The 18,971-nt window shown below is 45.7% G+C and overlaps 1 protein-coding gene across 1 annotated transcript; it reads right to left on the bottom strand.

Moving 5' to 3' along the window:
* Positions 1 to 160: 160 nt before the first annotated feature.
* Positions 161 to 17,583, bottom strand: smc1b (structural maintenance of chromosomes 1B). Its single transcript, XM_063877276.1, has 25 exons — positions 17,475 to 17,583; positions 16,826 to 17,014; positions 16,243 to 16,355; positions 15,828 to 16,031; positions 14,991 to 15,229; positions 14,318 to 14,576; positions 13,909 to 14,049; positions 13,627 to 13,709; positions 13,345 to 13,552; positions 12,952 to 13,137; positions 12,683 to 12,874; positions 12,030 to 12,176; positions 11,792 to 11,929; positions 11,589 to 11,705; positions 11,081 to 11,187; positions 3,996 to 4,137; positions 3,653 to 3,798; positions 3,367 to 3,520; positions 2,879 to 2,983; positions 2,610 to 2,766; positions 2,332 to 2,486; positions 1,982 to 2,133; positions 1,238 to 1,307; positions 742 to 852; positions 161 to 656 (listed from the first exon to the last, which is right to left on the bottom strand). Exons 1-25 carry the CDS (start codon positions 17,581 to 17,583, stop codon positions 561 to 563), a joined length of 3,720 nt encoding a protein of 1,239 aa, XP_063733346.1. The 3' UTR covers positions 161 to 560.
* Between the last annotated feature and the right edge of the window lie 1,388 nt (positions 17,584 to 18,971).

Genomic DNA, 18,971 nt, shown 5'->3' with positions numbered 1-18,971 from the left:
GTGTTTCTTTGAAAGGTTTTAAACATCCTTAAACCTGGTAGTCTAATTGTGTTCTTGTGTAGCCAATTCAGACCTCCACCGTGTCATACAATAACATATAGTCAAGTTCATCTGGAACACCGTAGATTTAATAAACAGGACAAAAGCTGTGCTGAAAAGCACAACTGGAATATAAAACATTTAAAATGAACATGCATAAAACAAAGGCCTTAGTGCCAACAATAAGATACAGTGGAATAACAAAACTTCCTGGATGTATAAACAACAGCCACAACATTTTTTTGAACATGAAAATACGTATCTTTTAAAGCTGGTGTTTTTGCCATTTAACCATTTGAATGTTGTAATTTGTTTTCTGACTTGTTATTGACAACGAGTGTAAGATTTGTTTTATATAAACATGGAACAACTCAACGACTCTAACAAACTTATTTTTTGTAAATTCAATCTTGTAAAACCAGCTAATATTGAACATAGAAATCCTCATTGGATTTAGAAGATAACATGAAGATAACAAAAGTTGAGAAAGCAAAATGGTAATAGACTAACATGCAAGCGCTTCATGCAGGTTCTTCTACCTCCCCATTTTCATCTTCAACCAGAGGGTAGGGCCGCAGGTCCAGGGACAGAATGTGGCTGAACATGCATTCATCAAACTGTGGAGAAGAGAAAAACCTACTTGCAGTACTGTCATAACATATAGGAACTCAGCAGTTGTAAAATGCTATAAAAGTTTCTTACATCTGAATAGACTCCCAGCAAAGCGTCAGACTTGGAGAAGAACTCCTCCTTCAGGGAGATGACGATGATCTGCAAGGTCTCTCTGGATTCCTCTCTGATGAAACTCGTCACCTGGGTACAAACAAAACACGCGTGCACAAATATAATCCATGCATAGAAGATAATAGTGCACAGTCGAATATTTTAATATATTATATAGATTATATTATTTTGTATTTGCTGTGTCCAACACAAGATTATCTGAAAGCAAAATAAGGTTTACTGCATTTCTCACAATTCTCCAAAAACAGAAGGGATCGCTCAATCATCACGCATTGTCCAACCAACACCAAAGCCCAAAAACATCCAGTTTAAAATGATACAAAACACACAAAAAGCAGAAAACCCTCACATTAGAATTAGCCCGGAATTAGAGAGTATTGGAATCTCTGGTTGATTAACGGTAATTACTGTAACAGAAATGAATGGTAAACAATGGACACAGCTGGTTTCTTACCTTGCCGATGTTCGTATTGTCCAGCGCTGCATCCACCTCGTCCAAGATGAAGAACGGAGCGGGGCGGAAACTGAGAGACAGGACAGCAGCGAGCAAACAACGTGGGTCAAATGGTAAAGCCAGGGTCGATAAAAACCGATGCAACAGGTATTAGATCATGTGTGCTAGTGCTGCAGAAGGAAGTACATGAAGAGGGGTTCAGGGAGATGTCAAGTGTTTTGCAAGTGTTCTAAAGTTGATGATGTGGAAGAGGAGAGGATCAACAGAACCTCCTATTTGACTTTATTAGTCCATCCATCAACTGAAAAACTCATAAGCCATTACAAGTTAAGTACCCCCAGGCAACAAGGAACATTGTTGTTTCTGAAATTGGTAGTGTCAACAGCTGTGGTGATATTTATTTGATCTCCTTTTTTATTTTTTTGTCCCGAGGGGATAATGGGGGGTAGTTTTCCATCTGTCCACATTATTTAATATCTAGCAAAAACAGATTTTGGTCAATGATTTGTCAATCCGGTGTTCAAGACTTTGAATTGTGTTTATTTCACGTGTTATCGGTTGCTTTTATGTGCATTTTGATATATTATTGTTCATATCCCCTCTCACAATGTCTTAATGCTTCTATTGTTGTTTCTGTAAAGCACTTTGAATTTCCTTGTGTTGAAATATGCCATATACAACTTTAAACTTAAATCTAGAGTAATCTTAGTGTGCTTCAGGGTCAGGTTGTGAGCCCAGTGTTACCTGTGGATGGCGAACACGAGAGCGAGAGCGGCGATGGCCTTTTCTCCACCCGACAGGTTGTCCATGGACATGAAGCGTTTCCCCGGAGCCACGCAGTTGTAGTTGATGCCGCCGAGGTACGGCTCGTCAGGAGTCTCTGCAGTCAGAATGGCCTGAAGCACATAAAGAGGATCTTATCATTTAAAGCTTCTTGTAACATGTTCTGCAATGCCCAATGTTGAGGAAAAAGATGTACACTGAAGATGCAATGATCAATTTGCCACCTATCAGTCTCATATTTTGCACAAGCATGATGGTTTTAAGTCGCACGTATAGGATCTGTTTCTGTGGTGGAGCTTCTGAAGCCTCACCTGGGCGCTGTTGTTCCTGCAGATTCTTTTATAGATCTGATCGATGACGACAGACACGTGTTCGAAGCACTGCGTGAAGAGCTGCAGGCGCTTCGCTTTTACTTGCTCAAACTCCTGGCTGCATTTTCTGGCTGCTCTTGTGCTGGCTTCAAATGCTGAGGGAGGGGCAAAATGTGAAGTAAAAATGCACATAGTTTTACTAAACAAGTATTATATATTATATTATATTAAATACATCTATCAGGAGTTTCCTTTTGTCACTAAAACTTGATGAATACCGTTTGTCACTCCTTGCAGCTTGTCTTTCACCTCCCTCATCTTATCCAGGGCTTTGAGGTTGGGGGCAGTGGTCCGCTGCAGAACTCCCTCTAAAGTGGCGATGGACTCCTTCAGCATCCCCATGTACGCCTCCACCTCCTCCTCCGTCTGCAGACTCTGCACACACATTCAACGCATGTTACAAGATTCATTTCTGATCATAGGAATAAATAGCACAAAGGGGAAAACTCTGAATATTCTCGGACAATGCTGAGGGTTCGTGTCTCACCCTAAAATCTGCGTCCAGGTCAGAGTAGTCGATGATCATCTGTGCCTCTCTCTCATAGACGCTCATGGTGTTCATGGTGGAAGTGCTTTCAGTTTCTGTGTCCAGCTGCAGAGAAAAGTCTGTCATCAAGTGATACTGACACCGAAAGTTGAATTAATACTTATTTGGTTTCTCTTAAATCCTCAGGGTTTCTTTTGTTTGTTTCAAAATATGATACTTCAGCTCAATTTAATATCTTTTGCTTTTGTCTAGTGTGCAGGACTTTTAAATGGTAATATAGAGTCCTTGCGGCACATCAAACCCTTCACCTACATTTACTGACATTCAAACACACAATTTGGGATAAAGTATCTTTCCCACGACACATCAAAATGTTTGCAGCTAGGGGTCGAACCGCACCTTTCCTATTGGCAAACGCCAGCTCTATCTCCTGAGCCACAGCTGCCCCTAAATGGCGCAAAGATAGAGTTAATTTTCTCTCTTATCACCTGCATCCCGCTGATGTCGTTGAGGTTCCCTGACAGCATGACGAGGGCCAGACCCTGGATCTTGCAGCCGAGCAGCATGTTGTGTCTGAACAAACGCTTCTGCTCCAAGGCCGCCTCTGCAGACATCACCTCCCGCTGGAGCTTCACCAACTCCCTGAAGGCAGACAAACACCACAATTATACTTTTAAAATTGTGTCACACATATTCCGGGCTTTAATAGGTAATATTATACTTAATATATATATAAAATGTCAGCGCAGTTAGAAGTGTAAGCCGTGGAGTTACTTGTTGATCCCTTGGAGGCTCTGGCTTTTCTGGTCCAGCTCAGCCTTGGCAGCGGCTATCTGGCCCTTCTTGGCCAGCAGCTGGTTCTTCAGCTCCAGATGTTTGCTCTGACTCTCTTCCACCGCAACCAGCAGCCTCTCCATCTCCTGAGGGGTTGGGAGAGTAAACATCACACTGAAAAAGTCTGCTGAAAAGTTTAATTTCACATCCAGGAATACTCCTAAATACATTTGTTTTTCAATTTAATTTGGAGGTAAAAATATAAGAGGGTATTAAATATAAAGTTATTAACTAAAGGACTTTTGTTTGACGATAACACAGAATGAAACCCTGAGATGACTACCTTCTTCTGCTCGGCCATGGTTCTCTCCTCCTTGTCAATGGCTTCCTCTATTTTGCGGTACTTGTTCTTCTGCTGCTTCAGTAGTTCTCGTTGGTACTCCAGCTGTGCGTTCAGGCGAGTCCACTGACTCTCAAACTCCAGGCTAAAAGGAGACAATGTAAAGAGTTTGTTCGTAATAAAAAGAATACCTAGATACACAAGATTATTCTGAACCTAAACATATACAGTGGGGCAAAAAAGTATTTAGTCAGCCACCAATTGTGCAAGTTCTCCCATTTAAAAAGATGAGAGAGGCCTGTAATTTCTATCATAGGTATACCTCAACTATGAGAGACAGAATGAGAAAAAAAAAATCCAGGAAATCTCATTGTAGGATTTTTAATGAATTAATTGGTAAATTCCTCGGTAAAATAAGTATTTGGTCACCTACAAACAAGCAAGATTTCTGGCTCTCACAGACCTGTAACTTCTTCTTTAAGAGGCTCCTCTGTTCTCCACTCGTTACCTGTATTAATGGCACCTTTTTGAACTTGTTATCAGTATAAAAGACACCTGTCCACAACCTCAAACAGTCATACTCCAAACTCCACTATGGCCAAGACCAAAGAGCTGTCAAAGGAGACCAGAGACAAAATTGTAGACTTGCACCAGGCTGGGAAAACTGAATCTGCAATAGGTAAGCAGCTTGGTGTGAAGAAATCAACTGTGGGAGCAATTATTAGAAACTGGAAGACATACAAGACCACTGCTAATCTCCCTCGATCTGGGGCTCCATGCAAGATCTCACCCCGTGGGGTCAAAATTATCACAAGAACGGTGAGCAAAAATCCCAGAACCACACGGGGGGACCTAGTGAATGACCTGCAGAGAGCTGGGACCAAAGTAACAGAGGCTACCATCAGTAACACACTACGCCGCCAGGGACTTAAATCCTGCAGTTCCAGACGTGTCCCCCTGCTTAAGCCAGTACATGTCCAGGCCCGTCTGAAGTTTGCTAGAGGGCATTTGGATGATCCGGAAGAGGATTGGGAGAATGTCATATGGTCAGATGAAACCAAAATAGAACTTTTTGGTAAAAACTCAACTCGTCGTTGTGGCAGCCGGGTGTGGTTAGAGCGCCGGCTGCTGGGGTGAGGGGAGTGGCTCGGCCGGAGACCAGACAGCTGATCGGAATCAGGTAATCAGGCGTTTAATATAAGGCATGTTGGTAACCTGGTTCTGATCTGTCTTGCAGTAGGCTGGGTCCTGGGAAGACGACACACCCCGTCCTGGCCTTCCCCGCTCGGAAAGTACCGCGGAGCTGCCTGTTGTGTGCACAATTCTCAACCAATAAACGCATTGTTTTTGCCCAACGCCGAACGCTTCCGTCTCTTACCTGTTACCTGAGCCATCCCGCTCACAGTGGCGCCTGAACAGGGACGTGAACCCCTCAGATGACGGAAGGAGAAAGCCCGCTGGGCCAGGCCCTCCAGCGTCTCGCCCTCATGCAGGAGAGCACAACGGCCCTACAACGGCAGCAGAGCGAGGCTCTCCTCGTAATCGCCTCCAGCCAGCGGGAGGACCGTGCTCTCCTGCGGGAGCTGCTGCAGCGTCCGGCCGCCCGGGAGGCCGAGCCGGTGACCAACCCCGCCCGGCCGCCGCAGATTGCCCTCCAGAAGATGTCAGCCGACGACGACCCAGAGGCTTATCTGGACATATTCGAGGGCACTGCGGCGGCGTGCGGGTGGCCGGAGGAGGAGTGGGCTGTGCGGCTTCTTCCCCTGCTGGCCGGGGCAGCGCAGCTAGCCGCCCACAGCCTGCCAGCGTCCGATCGACATGAGTACAAGCAGTTGCGGAGGGCCATCCTGGACCGGCTCGGCAGCACACCAGAGGGACACCGCCGCCGGTTCAGGGCCCTTCCCTTCGAGGACGCTGGCCGCCCCTTCTCCTACGCGAAGCAGCTCCTCGATGCGGCGAGGCGCTGGCTTCAGCCGGGGATGCGCTCCGCCGAGGACGTCATGGAGCAGGTGGCACTGGAGCAGTTTGTCGCCGGGCTGCCATCGTCAACGGCGAATTGGGTCCAGTGTCACCGCCCTGCCAGCCTGGAGGCAGCCGTCGTCCTCGCGGAGGACCACCTTTCGCTTCCCCGGCGGAGCATGAAGGAGGAGCCCCGACAACCTGTCGTCCCCGCGGACCGACCCGTTCCAGCCCCAAGGAGGAGGTTCCCGACAGCAGCCGCTGCACCGCGTTCCCCTCAACCCACGACCCGGCCCCTTCCCACCCAAGCCCTACCTCATCTCTCTCTCTCTCTCTCTCCCCAGGATCCAGCCTCCGCCTCTGGTCGTCCGGCACCACGGGGGGCTCCTCAGGCGCCAGGGCAGGAGTGCTGGCGGCGCGGGCGGCCCGGCCACTTCCGGCGGGAGTGTCCCATGATGGAGGTCGGACAGTTGGTCCGGGTTGCGGGACCGCCAGTTGCCTCCCCCGGTTTAGAAGGGACGTACCGTATACCGGTATGTATACAGGGGGGTACCCACCAGGCTCTGATGGACACGGGCTGTAATCAGACGATGATCCATCAGCGCTTGGTTCGGCCGGGGGCATTGGTGGAAGCATCGTGGGTGAAGGTGAGGTGTGTGCATGGGGATATTCACCAGTACCCGGAGGTGACTCTGGAAATATCTTTTAGGGGAAAAAAGCATAGAGTCAGGGCTGGAGTTAGTACTCGCCTCACGCACCCTCTGATCTTGGGAACAAATTGGCCGGGGTTTGCTAAGCTAGCGAGGGCTATGGGGGTGCGTTCACGGGAGTCAGGGAAATGTGAGTGGTGTGCTGTGTTTAGTGGCGAAGCGGCTGACGGCGACGAAGGGGGAACAGACACGGAGGGGGCCGGGGAGGTCCCTCTACCACCGGAGGGTGCCGGGGAGGCCCCTCTGCCCCCGCCGGTGTTCCCGGTTGAGGATTTCCCCCTCGAACAGTCTAGGGACGGGACCCTTCAGCACGCTTTCGATCAGGTGGTGAGTATTGATGGCTCCCAGCTCCACCCAAACACAGCACTCGCACACCCCCACTTTGTTGTTATTAGGGACAGGCTGTATCGTGTGAGCCGTGACACACAGACAGGAGAGATCAATACCCAGTTGTTGGTACCACAAAGCCGTCGGGAAATGATTTTCCAGGCGGCTCATCACAACCCCATGTCAGGTCACCTAGGGTACGATAAGACACTACACCGGATCATGGCCCGATTTTATTGGCCGGGCATTCGCGCGGATGTGAAGCGGTGGTGTGCATCCTGCAGCGAATGTCAGCTGGTTAATCCGCCGGCCACCCCAAAAGCGCCTCTGCGCCCACTCCCATTAATTGAGGTGCCTTTTGAGAGAGTTGGTATGGACCTCATCGGGCCATTAGACCGGAGTGCACGGGGATATCGCTTTGTACTCGTCCTAGTGGATTATGCAACACGATATCCCGAGGCAGTGCCGTTGCGCAATATCTCTGCAAAGAGCGTTGCACAGGCACTGTTTCATATAATCTCCCGAGTCGGGATCCCGAAAGAGATCCTGACTGACCAGGGCACGTCATTTATGTCACGCACACTACGCGAGCTGTATGAACTGTTGGGCGTCCGCTCGATCCGGACTAGTGTTTACCATCCACAGACCGATGGCCTGGTGGAGCGGTTTAACAAAACGCTAAAGAACATGGTTCGTAAGTTCGTTCACGAGGATAGCCGTAATTGGGATAAATGGCTAGACCCTCTGTTGTTTGCAGTGCGGGAGGTGCCTCAGTCCTCCACGGGATTTTCTCCCTTTGAACTGCTGTTTGGCAGGAAGCCACGGGGTGTTTTGGACCTATTTAAAGAAAACTGGGAGGAGGGTCCGAGCACAAGTAAAAACGAAATTCAGTACGTTATGGACCTGCGAGCAAAACTCCATTCACTGGGGCAGTTATCACGGGAGAATTTGCTGCAGGCTCAGGAACGTCAGCAGCGCCTGTACAACAGAGGGTCGAAACTGAGACAATTTTCACCGGGAGATAAAGTACTTGTGTTACTCCCAACTTCCAGCTCCAAATTACTCGCCAAGTGGCAAGGGCCCTTCGTGGTCACACGACGAGTGGGGGACGTAGATTATGAGCTGGTGCGTTCTGACAGGGGGGGAGCAACACAGATCTACCACGTAAACCTCCTTAAAACATGGAGGGAAGTGGCGTCTGCTTCTCTGGCCACCACGGTGATAGAGAGAGATGAGTTGGGACCGGAGGTCATTATTAACACCGAATTAGCCCCGGTCTGTTGCGGCGACCATCTCTCACCCGGTCAGGTGGCAGACATTGCCGCGTTGCAAGGGCGGTTTGCCGACGTGTTCTCCCCGCTGCCAGGGCGTACCTCTCTCATAAACCACCGCATAGAAACGCCCCCGGGCGTGGCCATTCGTTCACGGCCCTATCGGCTGCCTGAACACAAGAGGAAAATTGTTCAGGCGGAGCTTCAGGCTATGCTAGAGATGGGAGTAATAGAAGAGTCCACCAGTGACTGGTGTTGCCCTGTCGTGCTGGTACATAAGCCGGACGGGTCAATCCGGTTCTGTGTGGACTACCGCAGGGTTAACGAGGTGTCCAAATTCGATGCTTATCCAATGCCCCGGGTCGACGAACTCCTGGACCGGCTAGGCACTGCTCGTTTTTATACGACACTGGATTTAACCAAGGGCTACTGGCAGATTCCCCTTTCTCCAGAGTCGAAGGAAAAAACGGCCTTCTCCACTCCGTACGGTTTGTACCAGTTTGTCACACTTCCTTTCGGGTTGTTCGGGGCTCCAGCCACCTTCCAACGGCTCATGGACAGAGTGCTGCGTCCCCACTCTGCATATGCTGCTGCTTACTTGGATGATGTCATCATCCACAGTGAGACATGGGGGCAGCATATGCAGCAGGTGGGGGCAGTGCTCGAGTCCCTGAGGCAGGCGGGGCTCACGGCCAACCCAAAGAAGTGTGCGGTTGGGCGGAGGGAGGTACGGTATCTGGGGTACCACTTGGGCGGCGGGCAGGTGCGGCCACAGATAGAGAAAACTGCCGCCATTTCTGCCTGTCCGGTGCCCAAGACGAAAAAAGAGGTCAGGAGGTTCGTGGGGCTGGCCGGTTACTACAGGCGGTTCATCCCCGCCTTTTCGGAGCTGACCAGCCCTCTGACCGACCTGACCCGAAAGGGTGCTTCAGATCCGGTCCAGTGGACGGAGCAATGTCAGCTGGCGTTTGAGAGGGTTAAGAAAGCCCTCTGTGGAAAGCCGCTTCTGTTCACCCCTAACTTCTCTCTACCTTTTGTTTTGCAGACCGACGCCTCGAACAGTGGGGTGGGGGCCGTTTTGTCCCAGCAGGTAGAGGGGGTCGACCGCCCCGTACTGTACATTAGCCGTAAGCTGGCTCAGAGGGAGGTGAACTACAGTACGGTGGAAAAGGAGTGCCTCGCCATACGGTGGGCGGTCGGCGCCCTGCGTTACTACCTCCTGGGGCGCCCTTTCACCCTCTATTCGGACCATGCCCCGCTCCAGTGGCTCCACCGCATGAAGGATGCCAACGCCCGGATCACTCGTTGGTATCTGGCGTTACAGCCGTTTAACTTCAAGGTGATCCACAGGCCGGGTAACCGGATGGTCGTGGCCGATTTCCTCTCCCGCTCGGCGGAGGGGGGGGGGGGAGGTCGGCTGTCGGCCGGCGGGATCCCGGCCTGAGTCGGGCGGTGGGGGTATGTGGCAGCCGGGTGTGGTTAGAGCGCCGGCTGCTGGGGTGAGGGGAGTGGCTCGGCCGGAGACCAGACAGCTGATCGGAATCAGGTAATCAGGCGTTTAATATAAGGCATGTTGGTAACCTGGTTCTGATCTGTCTTGCAGTAGGCTGGGTCCTGGGAAGACGACACACCCCGTCCTGGCCTTCCCCGCTCGGAAAGTACCGCGGAGCTGCCTGTAGTGTGCACAATTCTCAACCAATAAACGCATTGTTTTTGCCCAACGCCGAACGCTTCCGTCTCTTACCTGTTACCTGAGCCATCCCGCTCACAGTCGTGTTTGGAGGAGAAAGAATGCAGAGTTGCATCCAAAGAACACCACACCTACTGTGAAGCATGGGGGTGGAAACATCATGCTTTGGGGCTGTTTTTCTGCAAAGGGACCAGGACGACTGATCCGTGTAAAAGAAAGAATGAATGGGGCCATGTATCGTGAGATTTTGAGTGAAAACCTCCTTCCATCAGCAAGGGCACTGAAGATGAAGCGTGGCTGGGTCTTTCAGCATGACAATGATCCCAAACACACCGCCAGGGCAACGAAGGAGTGGCTTCGTAAGAAGCATTTCAAGGTCCTGGAGTGGCCTAGCCAGTCTCCAGATCTCAACCCCATAGAAAATCTTTGGAGGGAGTTGAAAGTCTGTGTTGCCCAGCGACAGCCCCAAAACATCACTGCTTTAGAGGAGATCTGCATGGAGGAATGGGCCAAAATACCAGCAACAGTGTGTGAAAACCTTGTGAAGACTTACAGAAAACGTTTGACCTCTGTCATTGCCAACTAAGGGTATATAACAAAGTATTGAGATGAACTTTTGTTATTGACCAAATACTTATTTTCCACAATAATTTGAAAATAAATTATTTAAAAATCCTACAATGTGATTTCCTGGATTTTCTTTTCTCAAGTTGTCTCTCATAGTTGAGGTATACCTATGATAAAAATTACAGGCCTCTCTCATCTTTTTAAATGGGAGAACTTGCACAATTGGTGGCTGACTAAATACTTTTTTGCCCCACTGTATGTTTAATATATTTTGAATGATTGTTTTATAGTCTCATTAGATTAAAACACATAGTATCTTAGTAAAGATTCTCTCAGAAGCTAAATCATTAAATGAAAACTTGAAAAAAGCAATTCTCTCTAATGTCGATGAAACCTTTAAAAACGTCACGCTTTTGTTTAAGTGTGTTACAGATATTGGTGGTTAGAATAATTCTGAGATTCTTTCAAATATCTTGTGTTATTCTTGGTGATCGGGAAACCATTCAAACTTCCTCACTTAATACTTGAGAAGCCACTCTTCTTTCATCCCTGTGTTTTTCATACCGTTTCTTGTCGAGCTCGGTCTGATATTTCAGGTTCTCCTGCTCGTACTGTCTGATGCTGTCTATTCCAATCTCAGCACAGAAGTCAGAAAACAGATGGTCCTCCATCTAAACACACAAAGCATATACACAGTTAAAGTCAAGTCAAGCAAGTTTTATTCATTGACACAAACATCTATCCTTGGACCATTCAGACAAGAGAAAAACTTCCAAAAGAAACCTCAAGAAGAGCTACAGACGAAGGGTTTCTGTCCCTGGACACAGACATAAATAGCATGTTGTGTGTACAGAAGAGACAAACATGCACAAAACAGGATGAAACTAATATATACAACTGTAAAATCTGAGAAATACTGATTGATTGAGACTGATGAAGAGACACCAACCTGGTTTTATTCAGCTTAATTTAACATCTTAGCAAATTAGTAATGGCATGAGCTCCCTGGCAGACTCAGCATAATGAACACAAATGCAGTCAAAAGTTCATCATGGTGTTAAGTCAGCAGTACCTGGTCGACCCGCTCTCTGAGCATCACCATCCCTGCAGCCTTTGCCTCCACGCTCGCCAGCTGCATCTGGATCTGAGAGTCCAGGTTTGCTAACTCACTCTCCATACGAGAAATCTCCTGAAAACAATTAACAGGAGTCATGTCAAAGAACACAGTGTCCTTATGAGAGGACATCTGAGAAGATCAGAGTTCAGTGACCCTACCGCTTGCCATCTAAGGATGTCTTTCTTCCTAATGTTATCCAGCTCCGTTTTGGAGTATTTCAGGCGAGTCTGACAGCCCTGAGCCTGAGCAATGACCTCCTTCAGCACTGACTCCTTCCGCCTTAGCTTCATCAAATCCTGTCACAGGACAAAAACACAGAGTGAAGGTGAATAACAATTTAATCATAGAAGAAGTAATTAACTACGCCCCAGAGGGAAATTTTGTGTGTGTACTCACGCGCATCTCTGCTGTCAGCTGGTATTTGCGTTCCTTCAGCTGCAGCATGTCCTCCTCGTCCCAAATACGAGCTTTGGTCCGCAGGTAACTGGAGCCTCCGGAGATCGTGCCTGATTTTGAAAACAACGTCCCGTCCAGAGCTACCGTCTGCAGGAAACACATCTGATTACACGTCTGCTGGCCTTACATGTTACTCAGTAAGCAGTGACAGGTTTGCTTTTTTTTTACAATAGAACACATTGCTTTGCAAGGTTGCCCTGAATTCAGAAGAAAACAACAAACAGATTTGGAGGGGATGGCTTTGGTGCATCAGGAAGTAAAACACATTAGACAGATGGATTTCTCTTGTAGATTTGTGACTTCATAATCTCAGAGAATATGAGAGTGTTTTTCTGGTATAAGTTATGAAATGTTTAACTCTGAACATTTCGTCCTCATCTTGGTTTGTCATTGGTGCTTTTCCTCTGAACTATATTCAAAGATTCAAAAGGTTTATTGTCATATCGTACTAGGCCTACTCTTTTATATAAAAAGGCTAGCAGTGCATTCTGCAATTACAATGTATTATTATTTACAAGATTACAAGCTCTGTCAGAAAACAAAAAGACTTTACTGTTGAACTTTGATGTCTGCGTCTTAAGGGAAAAACGTACCTTGAGGCGCTCCCTCCCGCCGAAGGCCACACTCTTTGCTTCTTTGATTGTGTCACACACCAACGCGTTGCCACAGACAAACTGCACCACCTTCTTCAGTTGGGCGGCACCTATAGAGTTGCTAATCTGAACAACGTCTACCACCAACTTCGCCCCGGGAACCTCCCTCAGCCGCTCATTCAGGGGATTCACCTGAGCACAAAGTAAAAATGGTTTAATGTAATTTACTTTCGACTGAAATCTCCCAAATATCCCGAAAAATTCCTTACATCCAAGTAGTCGAGGGGCAGGAAGGTCTCACGTTCAGCTCGCTCCTCCTTAATGAAAAAGATGCAGTCTTGGGCCACTTTCTCTGTAGCCACTACGATGGCGTTCATGAAGTGTCCAAACACCTTGATGACGGCCAGCTGGTACTTCTTATGAGTCGGGCTGCACAGGTCAGACAGACGACCAAACTGGGACAGGAATGTAAAAATATTTACGTTACACTCAAACATGTGGACAAAAGGATAATATTGGATCATAAAAGTGCAAATTGGATCAGATTGACTCGTTGGTTGTAGTTTTTATCAGAGACAATTATTTCCTTAATGAACACGCCTTCAGTCTTCTGCCTTTCACCGCATAAGGGTCCCTCCTCCTGAAGCCCCTCTGTCTCTCACCACAGTCTCAGGGTAGAGTCTGCGCAGCCTGTCCAGCATCTCTTTGCGTCGCAGCATTCTCCGGCTCTCCTGGCTGTCAAGGCGGGCGTTCCCCAGCTCCTCCAGCACCTTACCCAGCTCCTGGTTCACCTCCATGCTACGCTGCCGGCCTCGCTGCAGCTCCGCGCTCATACTCTCCTCCAGCTGACGGAACTCTTCCAGGGATGACCTGGTAATTCATTAATAATAATAAATGATAAAGTCAGCGGCTGCATGTGGTGGAATGTGTGCACTTGACCGTACGTGCAGGACGTGGAGTATGCTTCGAGCTTCTCTGCTCTGCGTGTGAGATCCTCCAGCTGAGTCTGGTTGCTCCTGATGGAAGCCTACAATAGATGATGTTGAACTTAGATTCATGAAGTGGACACAAACTCCAAACTAACAATATCTTTGATCTGTAACTGCTAAATAACTTGTTAAAATCTCCAAGTGGCCAAAATAATCAGGTATTGAAGTGTTAAATATGCAGTTGTCCAATCCATGATGATAAACTTCAAAGATGTGTATTGGCCGCACTGACAGTACCTCCACTTCCTTCTTCCTGCGCTGGTCGAACGCCATCTTCTCCCGTTCCGCTCTGACCTCCCAGTGCAGCTTCTCCGCCTTCTGGGTAAAGACAGCTCCCTGCTTGCGGGTGAGCCCCTTCAGCTCTTTGTATCGCTCAAACTGGGGCAGAAACACAAGAAAAGAAGAAAAGAATACAGAAAATAAATATACAAACAATGGCTTACAGTATAATGCTGTCTGATTCCTGGACCATGTACATTTTTGCTTAATATGTGTTCAGTTGCAAATAAAGTTTGGTTGGTTAGATAAGATTAAATTAAATCCATGAAGTTGATATGCCTCAACTCCTGAAGCCTGTGCTTTTAAAAGTAAAACACCCGACTCAAACCTCTTATCAGCAATATTTTTCTGGTTTGATGGGACTCACCTGATCCTCGTCCAGCTCGATGATTTTCCTCAGGGCGGCTGCTTTCTCCTGGGTTTGCTTCTCGTAGTTCCTCCAGGTGCGCTCCAGCTCACAGATCTCCTCCTGTCCCTCTGCCAGCTCCTGCTCTTTGATAGCAATCAGTTTCTGAATCTTCCTCAGAGCAGCGTGGAGATCCATGGCCTTCTTCATGTGATGGGAGGTGTTAACCTGGGCTTTGATGTAGTGAGCTCGACACTGGGACAGGGTATGCTCCTGGGCGCTGGAGAACAGTGAGACACCAAGTTATTCTAGTAGTGTAGGTGTTAATGGCCATGTATTTATATTACATGCCATTAGAAATCAACTGACTTATGAATTAAAGCCAGTCTATGTGAAGTGTGTTAAAGTAACTAAAGACTGCTCTAGAAATTAAATGTATTATGATGAAACAAATGCTAACATAGAAGGTATTACTGTTATACAGCCCTACATAGAGACACAAATCAGCTTTTCAGAACAAATGTAATAAATCCATTCGCTGTACTTTGGCTTACAGCTACACAATATTGATATCATGATATAACACAACATATCCTCCTACATTTTGGATATTGTAATATCTAAGTGAAGTTATTTTCCTAGTTTTAAAGGTTGAATAACAGTAACAAGCTTTCATTTTTTTAAAATCACAAACTGGATCTCCTTGTCCATCTGCTGCTGCTCCCTGCTGAGGCGTCCATGTTCCTTCTTTAAGGTTTTGAACTTCTGCTCGGCATTCAGCAGTTTATTGCTCTGAGCGGCTGCCAACTGCTGTTTCTCCGTCAGGGTGTCGCTGAAGGTGCGGACTCCTTGCAAGTTGTGATAGAGCTCCGCCAGGCTCAGCTGCAGCTGGTTCTGGTCAATCTCGTCTACCAGTGCCTGGTATCTTTTAGCCTGGACGAGTGGGTGGTGAAGGGTCAGGAAATAAAAATGAATGTCACTACACTACAGTCTAGTCGATGCTAAAAAGCCAATCACGTGAGCACACAGAAATCAGTAATATAAGCCACAATAAAGATATTTCAGCAGCTACATTAACAGGGAGTGGGTCGCACCCTAGAATGAACTAAAAAACGTAAATAAACAGAAGAGCAACATTTAGGTGGATTTCCAGAGAAGCGTGTACTCAATATGTAAAAAGGTTAATAATTGATAGTAAGCACACACATTTGGTTGATTTTAAATACTGTAATGTGCTTCAAGTGTGCACTGTCCAGCTGTAGTATCTAGGAAAATAGAAGGAATGTGATTGGGCTCTTTGGGTAAAGATCCTTGATCGGGACATCACTAGATTGTACTGAAGGAGCACTGTGTCCTCCACACCATTTATTCAAGCCACCTGCTCTGAGCCAGATTTGTCTGTGAGTGGTTATAAATGAAGCTGTCAGGAAATACCTGCAAGGTTGTGGTGACTTCGGAAACTGGAGTGAACAAGCCCCTGTAGCTGAGAGTGCAGAAAGATTATAGTGATGTAGTTTTGTGATGATTTTACCTCTATTCTTTCCAGCGACATCTGTTTTCTCTCCACAGTAGCAGATTTCTTCTTGTTAAAGTGAAACTGAGTGTCCTCTCTGGCCTTCATCAGCGCCTCTTTCTTCTGTTCATACTCTGCAGCATACTCTTTAGAATGACTGATGCACTCGAACATCTTGGTCCTCTCCTTTGGGTCCTTCAGAGCGATGGACTCCACTGCCCCCTTGTGATGAGAACAATGATTTACAGACTTGTTTGTAAGGTATTATTGCTACATAACAATTTGTTAAAGCTATTACATGAATATTATAACAAGCAGCAAAGGAAATACAACTGTCCTTGGTTTGTATACTTATAATCTTGATATCTCCCTCTTCACAAATATTTTATAATACAGCAAGTGTATTTACACAAATCTTGACGATAGTGTTTACCTGGAACACCAAACAGTTTCGAGCTTTGGTCACAATGCCGATTTTCTCCAGCGCCTCCAAGTATTTGGCCAGAGAGACATGTACACCATTGATGCGATACTCAGACGAGTCCCCTTAAAAAATACAATATTTGGCAGCAGATGATTTATCAAAACTTGGCAGATAAAATTGATTTTTTGCTATTCTTTCTAGGACACTAGGCAACTTATTATAGAGGTGCAATGAATAACTGTCCACCTAATCGACTATTCTTTTTATAATTGAGGTGCATTTTAATGCAAAAATGATCGAAAATGTTTGTTTTCTGCCTCTAGGCAATTTAGTTCTTTCTATCATATTAAACTGAATATTTGTGGGTTTTATGTAAACATTTCGATTATTGTTTGGCAGTATTTCTGAGATTTTAAGACTAAAACATTAATCGAATAATCTAGAATATTCAACAGATTTATTGGTATTGAAAATTATAGTTATTTGCAGCCCTTTATTCCCTTTGACATGCCCTCCATTAAACCACCTGTTGCTTTCTGAACAGTGAACCTAAAGTAATGCTCAGGTAATAAAATAAACGTATTAAACTGACCGACAATACTCCTGCAGAACACGGTCTCCTTGTCCTCTTCGTCGCAGTACCGCATGGAGACTCTGGCTGTGTCGGTCACAGGCCTCCCGATGTGGGCTCCGTGTATCAGCTCCCGGAGGTGCTTCACCCGGAGACAGGTAGCCCGCTCCCCCATGGCGAAACTTATGGCGTCCATCACATTGGATTTACCTAGACATGTTTTTTAAACATAGCCGTTAGTTTAACACAGATTAATGATGCTCAAATATAAATGATGGTTTAATTAAAACATGCATTATATTTATTAGTTCTTAATATTGTTCATACTTTATAAAAGAGATCCAATTTTGGACCTATTCAAATGTAATATTAGCATAATGCTAGCTTTATCATAATTAGGCTAAGCTAACATGCTAGCAGCATCAACAGCGAACATAATACTGGAGTCGTTTGTGCCAAAAACATAATTACACTACATAAATAATGGGAGTACAAGAGTATAATTTACAAAGACCAATGATGCTCTCATTTTAAAAAATGTTTTTAAAAATTCAATTAACTTAAAAATTACATTTAGAGTTTTGTATAAAAGAGAACTTGCTAGTAGCATCGACAGCTAATGTTAGCTAGCTAGAGAGTTAGCAACCGTTCAAGGTAAAAGTTAACTTACCAGAGCCGTTTGTCCCGATTATACAATTAAATCGCATAAAAGGACCGATAACTTTCTTCCCTCGCCATGACTTGAAGTTTTCAATGTCAATTTGTTTTAGATAGCCCATTTTTATCTACCTTTTGTGATGAATCAAGAAGCTAATGAAGGATGAAACTAGTGAGAGGCGGGAAGTTTTTTTTTTTTGCCCAGTCATGTGATTAAACCATATCCATATTAAAACACATCGGCTAATGAAACAGTATCTAATCACTGAAATAGTTCAGATATTTTCCTCTTATTCCTCAGAATTATCTACTCCCCCCAAAAATAAAAATAAAATAAAATAGAAAATGCTATATTCCCTTTATTAATTCAGTTTGTCTTCACTAATTATTCCTGACCCAATGTCTAATATCTCCCCGAGCGATGGTTATGCTTTAATGTTCAGAAAGCTCTTTATTTTTTATCATACAGCCTGTGCTGCAGCACCTCTTTTCACCCTCTGTCTGAAACCAGAGCCCAGTCTGCTCTGATTGGTTAGCTGGCCGACTCTGTTGTGATTGGTCAGCTACTTTGGAGATGTGATGTGTGCATTTCGTAAAAAACGTGAACACTGTTTTTCTACAGTCAGCCGGACGATCACTGATGCAGTTTTTAAAGTAGAAGTACAAAATGATCATGAGATAAAGTTGTCAGTATGCATCATTGCACTTTTATACAGTTTTATATTAAAATACATACAAAGCATTTAATGCTGTAGCTTCTCAATGAGGGGCCAATTTACTTCCATGTGTAGATTGTGAATAACTGATTATGGGTTATAAATGAGTTCCTCTTTAATACATTTTTCTGTCTGATATTCTGGCTGTCTCACCAACAGCATGCTGCCTCTGCACCACGGGACCAGCCTGCAGTACAAAGACACTGAACACTGAGAGCCTGTTTCTCCCAGTGCACCTGAACTCAGCACCACCTACATTCTGTATAAAGGATTACCACCATATTGATCCTCTAATGTTTACTTATTTATTCAGGTTTTCATATATTATAATTTAATTATAGACTAATTATTGTATGGGGACATAATATCTGGCACAACGTATGTGTAAATACATATAGATGATGTGTTTTTGCTTAATTTTGTCTGTTTTTAGGCAGGATTACAGAAAAACTAGTTCCCTTAATTTTAATGAAATGTGCTAGTAAGTTGTAGCATGGGTCAAGTTAAAACATATGAGCGGTTTATTATGCATAGACCGCTCAGTCTGCTGTTCCTTCACTTTTTTAAAATATGTTTATATATTTAAAAGGCATGTGTGGCTCTCACGCGTTGGCAGCCCTGTGTAAGTATCTAAATACTTCTTCCACTGCTGATAATACTGTTTTTTAATGGACTTATAAGTGGAAACCTTTAAAATTGTCAAGCAATTACACCAAGTCAAAATACTGTAACACAGTTTGACCTTATGTTTTACACAAGGTAGAGAAAAAAGGAGTTCCATTAACACAGATCAA

This window comes from Eleginops maclovinus, chromosome 2, assembly GCF_036324505.1.
Source record: "Eleginops maclovinus isolate JMC-PN-2008 ecotype Puerto Natales chromosome 2, JC_Emac_rtc_rv5, whole genome shotgun sequence".
NCBI lineage: Eukaryota > Metazoa > Chordata > Actinopteri > Perciformes > Eleginopidae > Eleginops > Eleginops maclovinus.
Note: the sequence above shows the minus strand (reverse complement) of the source record. Positions and strands in the feature narration are given on the sequence as shown.

What these genes read in the sequence shown, in the direction of transcription:
- smc1b (XM_063877276.1), bottom strand. Translation starts at nt 17,583, where the DNA reads ATGGGCTATCTAAAACAAATTGACATTGAAAACTTCAAGTCATGGCGA. An exon ending in AATCGGGACAAACGGCTCTG is followed by an intron (nt 17,015 to 17,474) that starts GTAAGTTAACTT and finishes AAACATGTCTAG; the next exon opens with GTAAATCCAATGTGATGGAC. An exon ending in ACCTGGACGCAGATTTTAGG is followed by an intron (nt 2,767 to 2,878) that starts GTGAGACACGAA and finishes ATGTGTGTGCAG; the next exon opens with AGTCTGCAGACGGAGGAGGA.